This window comes from Wyeomyia smithii, chromosome 2, assembly GCF_029784165.1.
Source record: "Wyeomyia smithii strain HCP4-BCI-WySm-NY-G18 chromosome 2, ASM2978416v1, whole genome shotgun sequence".
Classification (NCBI taxonomy): Eukaryota; Metazoa; Arthropoda; class Insecta; order Diptera; family Culicidae; genus Wyeomyia; species Wyeomyia smithii.
Genome location: NC_073695.1, coordinates 201465329 through 201470840, shown reverse-complemented (window position 1 = coordinate 201470840; position 5512 = coordinate 201465329). Strand labels below are relative to the sequence as shown.

At 38.9% G+C, this 5512-nt stretch overlaps 1 protein-coding gene across 2 annotated transcripts; it reads left to right on the top strand.

Moving 5' to 3' along the window:
* The first annotated feature begins 491 nt into the window (after positions 1 to 491).
* On the top strand, positions 492 to 5512 carry LOC129725182 (protein DEK). Of its 2 annotated transcripts, none has more exons than XM_055680707.1 (9): positions 492 to 621; positions 1272 to 1431; positions 2478 to 3239; positions 3388 to 3467; positions 3540 to 3695; positions 3753 to 3996; positions 4061 to 4260; positions 4324 to 4476; positions 4542 to 5512. In XM_055680707.1, exons 1-9 carry the CDS (start codon positions 580 to 582, stop codon positions 4554 to 4556), a joined length of 1812 nt encoding a protein of 603 aa, XP_055536682.1. In that variant the 5' UTR covers positions 492 to 579; the 3' UTR covers positions 4557 to 5512. The 2 variants fall into 2 exon arrangements, with proteins under 2 accessions (XP_055536682.1, XP_055536681.1); XM_055680706.1 differs by having other exon boundaries at positions 3370 to 3467.

The following is a 5512-nucleotide window of genomic DNA, read 5'->3' as shown; positions in this document are numbered from 1 at the left end:
CTTGCAACCGTCGTTTAACTGAAGTGGTAATGCTTCCGCTATATGGCACTCGCGTCACTGACATACCAAGAAATGATATCGATAAAATATCGATACGGCAATATTTATGCAGTGCAACTGGGGCACCACAAGACAGATGTCGTTAGTGTATTAACATATTTTAATGCAAATTTTTACACACGATTTTCAAATTCTTTTATATGAACATGAATGTCTGTTCTCTGTGCTTTTCGTTTTTTTGTCAACGACGCCCCACGCCTCACTCTATGATACATAAAAATTACGAACAACAAACACATCAAAACAAAGCCTTTCAAAGTAGCATGAGTCCAATTGAAAGATAATTGCCTTCTGAAGGCCTCGCATCTTCCAACGTATAAACTTTCAATGACTAGAGTTAACTAGAGAAACAGTTGGATTCACGAGACCAAATTCGTTTTTCGAAAACTGGTCCATTTAAAAAAATAGCTTGGCACCCCTGCTCACGACTTTCCAAAGCCCGCCTTGTTTGTCTTCTTTCAATGTTTGTGGCATCGGGCAACACCGTTTCGAATTCTTCAAGTTTGCTATTTTGCTAACATGTCGGCAAACGCCGATAAAGAGAAAAAATCATCAAAAATGGTACGATATTGCAGTATTTTTTGTCCTCAAAACGAAACTATTAACTAGTGTCATTAGTCGTGAAGCTTTTGTAACGGATATCTACAGTGAAACAATCAATTTGCAGAGCTACGACGAATTTGAAAAAGTCCACTTGGCTCGCTACGCATCTATTTTCGATGGCGTTGTGTTTGTTTTTTAGTGCTCGCTTTTCTTTCGCCCTCCCGCATGTGAATGTGTTTAGTTTTCTGCCTTAGACCAACTTTCTACACATTTTTTGCCGAATAAAAGTTGTGAATTAGGGAGTGATACTATATTTTTAGAAAAATCGAAGACCAGTTATACGAATAACAGTACAGTCGTCTCCCGGAAAAATTTCTTTTGCTCGGTAACAGGGAAACGCGTGATTACATTTTCATCTTCTGGTATGAATGTGTGCGAGTTTGTGTCGTGGAAATTTATTTCGCGTTCCACTCTGTTCATTATGGGGGGACGGTTGCTTCGCACACTAATACAGCGCATCGAGCGCCTTGAGTCGCGATACGCACATTACCGAACCTGTTTTCGCCAGTAGAATGCGAAATACCCAAAACTTGATACTACACTCTTGCTCGCAAGCTACGGAGGTCTCTCCCATACTGACAACCACGTTTGTTTATATTTGTTGATAGGCCGAAGATCGCGAAGAGAAAAAAGCATCCAGCCCCACTGACAAGGAGGATTCCAAGGTAGAGGCCACTGGTGCTGATAACAAGAAGAAGGCCGATGCGGTGGAAGAGGACAACGGCGAAGTTAGCGGCAAAGAGACCGCATCTGCTGACGATGAAAAAGGTGAGCTGTGAGGAATAGTTGACGTTGTGTTCATTCGAAATTCAGCTCACCGGAGATCTTAGAAAATATGGTAGCCAGATCACGAAACTGTTTTGAAGTAACATAACTTTGTTAAAACACAACGGGTTTGCTAGGTTTTTGCACCAAACGAATTGTATTTTATCAAATTTGCATTATTTTAACAACAAGAAATTGTTTGCTATCGAAGGTTTCTGTTTTAAATCCATATCGGGGTTTGCAACTAAAATTTATTAAAAACATCCGTTTTTAAGGTTGTAATTAGGGGATCTTTTACTTCTATTCGCATTTTTGCAGGGTAAAAGTTTTGATTAGAATGCAATTGAATGGGCACGAAAATTTTGAAATGATTATTTATTTGAGAAGAAAAATTGTTTACTTTTTATGTCCGTTTGCAATAACGTATATCATATGGAATAATAATAATATCTAGTGAACTATCGAAATCAATCTTTTTTGCAATAGTGCTCTAAATCTGGGTTGAGTTGTCGAAGTTAACATTGTTTCGATGAATACCCTTGAGTTACCATCGTTGTATCTCTTTCCCGTTACAAGCAATAAATTGGAAAACTAAACAGTGACTACGCTTTGTTTTGGATTAACTTTTGCACCGTCACATGAATTATTTATATTTAATAATCTCAACCATAACGGAGCTACTAAGTATGTCTTATTTTTCTCAACGTGTAAATGCTTTTATTTGGCTCTTTAGAGTTAGCTCAATAATTTCCCATATACCTATCGACTAAGTTTTCAAAATTAACATTCTAATTATAATCGGGTGTTTCACTTTTGACGATAAGATTACAAATCATCGCTCCGAAGCTATTGTTTAAATAAGATAGAACTTGTTTACACGTGAAAGTGGATCTATTTTTTCTTATTCTATCTATTATTTCTTTCTTATTCTTCTTTCATCACTAATGTCATACAATTATTAGAAGATGATATGACATCTATTTAGTATAGAGATTCCACGAAAGTATCTAATTCCAATCATAAAATTATGTTATCTCAATTACTTCCAGCTAACGACAAGCCCAAAGCTAAGAAATCCGCTGACAGCAAGAAAGAGGCCACCGATGAAGATGGTGAGGGCGATGAAGATCCCGCAGAAGAAGAGAAAGAAGACGAGGAGGACGATGCGGATGATGATGATGAGGAAGCTGACGAGGATGCCAGTAAATCTAAACCAGCGAAACCAAGCAAGGAAGTGACGAAGAAGGCAGCGAAACCGGAACCAAAAGCTTCCACCGTTGCTGCCAAGAACGGGGAAAAGAAACCTTCCGTTACCGGCAAACCATTGGGAGCCATCGCATTGATTGATGCCAACATTGTAAAATCAAAAATGGATGTGCTGCAGACGTTGCATGTTATAATCTACGAAAAGGAAGGCAAGGCTCCGTTCATGAAGAAAAATTTGAAAAAATTCGACGGATTTACCTTCGACGCGGACTCGGAAGAATACAAGAAACGTCGACAGGCCGCTGAAAAGATGGACACAAAGAAACTTGCTCAAACTGCGGAAATTCTCAATCTGGATAGTAAGGGAACCAAGGAGGAACTAGCTGAAAGAATTTTCAAATTTCTTGAGAAACCTGAGGGAGATGATCATCTTGCAGAGGAGGAGGCTGAAGACGAAGAAGCCGCAGAAGATGAGGAAGACCACAGTGAAGAGGAAGCAAAGAAACCGGCAAAACGTCCCCCTCCTACCACCAAAGGTGGTCGCGAAACGTCCAAAGGCACTGGCGGAAGACCACAGCGAGCTACTGCAGGACGTGGTTATCAAGGTATGGTTTGCGGTACATTGGGGCTCTAACAACAAATCATTATATCATTTCATCATCTAACATTGCATCGAATACTTTTCTCTAAATCTTTACCAGAATTCCTAAATGTCCTTCTATCTGATAATTGTAGATAATTCCTTATATGTAGATTACACCAGTTCTGAAGAGGAGGAGAAAGTAGTCAAACAACGGGGACGCCGTCGCAATGATTCCGATAGTGGATCCGACGTGAGTTGTATTCAGCTGTTAAATCAAACTTTTTACATCTCAATTAACTGTTACTAATTACATTTCACACAGTATAACCCATCCGCTGGATCCGACTCAGACGCTGGCAAACGACGATCTGCGCGAGCACCTGCACGTGGCAATCGGGTTTCAGCACGCAATCGTCGCCGGCAGTCCAGCGAAGATGAAGAATCTGACGCAAGCCCAAGTGATGAGGACTTCAGCGATGTAAGCCTTCCTGATCGACTAGACATCTTGTATTTACCAATTTTTCCACTATGATAGGACGAACCCAAGAAAAAGAAGGCAAAACCTACACCGACGCGAGGTCGAGGGCGTCCAGCAGGTCGAGCCGTGGCAGCTAAGGGTCGAGGCCGGAAACGAAAGGCCGATACTGAAAGTGAAGACGAAGAAGAGGATGAGGAATCCGTAGCAGAGAGCGAGGACAGCGAGAAGCCGCAGAAGAAGTCTCCAGCTAAGGGTAAAACGGCAGATAACAGTAAAGCGAAAAATGCTGCTCCCTCAAAAGGTAGGCATTGAAATTATTACTCTTTATCATATTCTGAGTGTTTCCTTTACCCTTGTTGCAACAGGAAGGGGCAGACCGAAGCGTGAAGCCCCAGCCAAGAAATCAAAACGTGACGAAAGTTCTGAAGATGAGGAAGACGAAGAGGAACCTGAGCAGGAAGAAAATGAATCAGAGGAGGAAGACGAGAAACCATTGAAGAAGACCAACAAGGAAGAAAAGTCGAGCAAAGAGTCCAAGGAAAAAGATGAGGCAGCACCACCTAGTGTAAGCATTATTAAACATCCTGTAGCCAACATGCAAAGCACTTTCATATCATAAATTTCACAGGAGGACGATATCAAAGAATTCCTCAAAGAAATCCTCGAGGAAGCTAACTTAGAGGAGATTACTATGAAAACGGTGTGTAAAAAGGTATACGCCAAGTATCCGGACCACGATCTGTCGCATAAAAAAGATTTCATTAAGGCAACAGTCAAATCTGTGAGTTGATTTAAAATAAACAAAGTCATGTTTTATTCAATAATAATTAACATTTTATTTTACAGCTGATATCGACGTAAGAAATTCGATGTGTGAGAATTTATGTTTCTGCAAGCTTATGCACGTTTTATTAACTACAAACATCAACTAACTTTTTACAGTGGATATGATCATTGAATCATACGGTTATGTGGTTCTAGCGCGTTCGCGAAACATAAACATCATCCTGTGGAATGCATGCATTGATAACATATGTAAGCAAAAAATCGAAAACGGACTTGCGAGGGATTAGTAGACAAATGAAAAACAGTTGAGCAGGAAAAATATCATCAAGAATTACACAGAAAACAGTAAGAAAATGCTGTCAAGATGCATGATTCGAAGTTAGATGTCATTGAACTATAATGAATAATTCTCGACGCAGTCATTTATTAATATGATGCTTTGTTTTTAATTTAAGTTCTTCAAAATTTCTTTTATTTTTTATTTTTTAATTGTTTTCCCTTGCTGTCGATTGAATAAATCATCGAAAGCTTTTCAATACATCATTTTCATAGACTTGAAAGTTTCAATATTTGAATGCTTGTTTATTTCGCAAATCATATTGCAAAACCAGCAAACGGAAACAACACAAAGTATTGATTCGAAACATTGTAAATGCAAGGAGCAGATAACATATGATAGGAAAACTTTCGAACACAAAACTAAATCCACATTTGGCCTCGAAACAGAATTACACTAGAAAGCCGCGTAGGCCGGTAGGACCTTGAATTACAAGTGATGAAAATAGCAAAGCAGAAGCACACAAAATTTATTTTGGAAAACGAAAGAAAAATTTAACAAATGCACCAAGCATACTAAGTCGTGTTGATATGACAGAGAATAGTTCTTTTTTTTTATATCGAGAGTAATGTAATGGAAGCAAGCGCTATAAATTGCGGTGTTTAATATAAATATAAATACAAACAGGAAGATAAGAAAACAAAATACAAAATTATTCTTCAGAATACAAATAAACTATAATAACTAGGTGGAA

What these genes read in the sequence shown, in the direction of transcription:
- LOC129725182 (XM_055680706.1), top strand. Translation starts at nt 580, where the DNA reads ATGTCGGCAAACGCCGATAAAGAGAAAAAATCATCAAAAATG. An exon ending in AGAAAAAATCATCAAAAATG is followed by an intron (nt 622 to 1,271) that starts GTACGATATTGC and finishes ATTTGTTGATAG; the next exon opens with GCCGAAGATCGCGAAGAGAA. An exon ending in AAATGCTGCTCCCTCAAAAG is followed by an intron (nt 3,997 to 4,060) that starts GTAGGCATTGAA and finishes TTGTTGCAACAG; the next exon opens with GAAGGGGCAGACCGAAGCGT.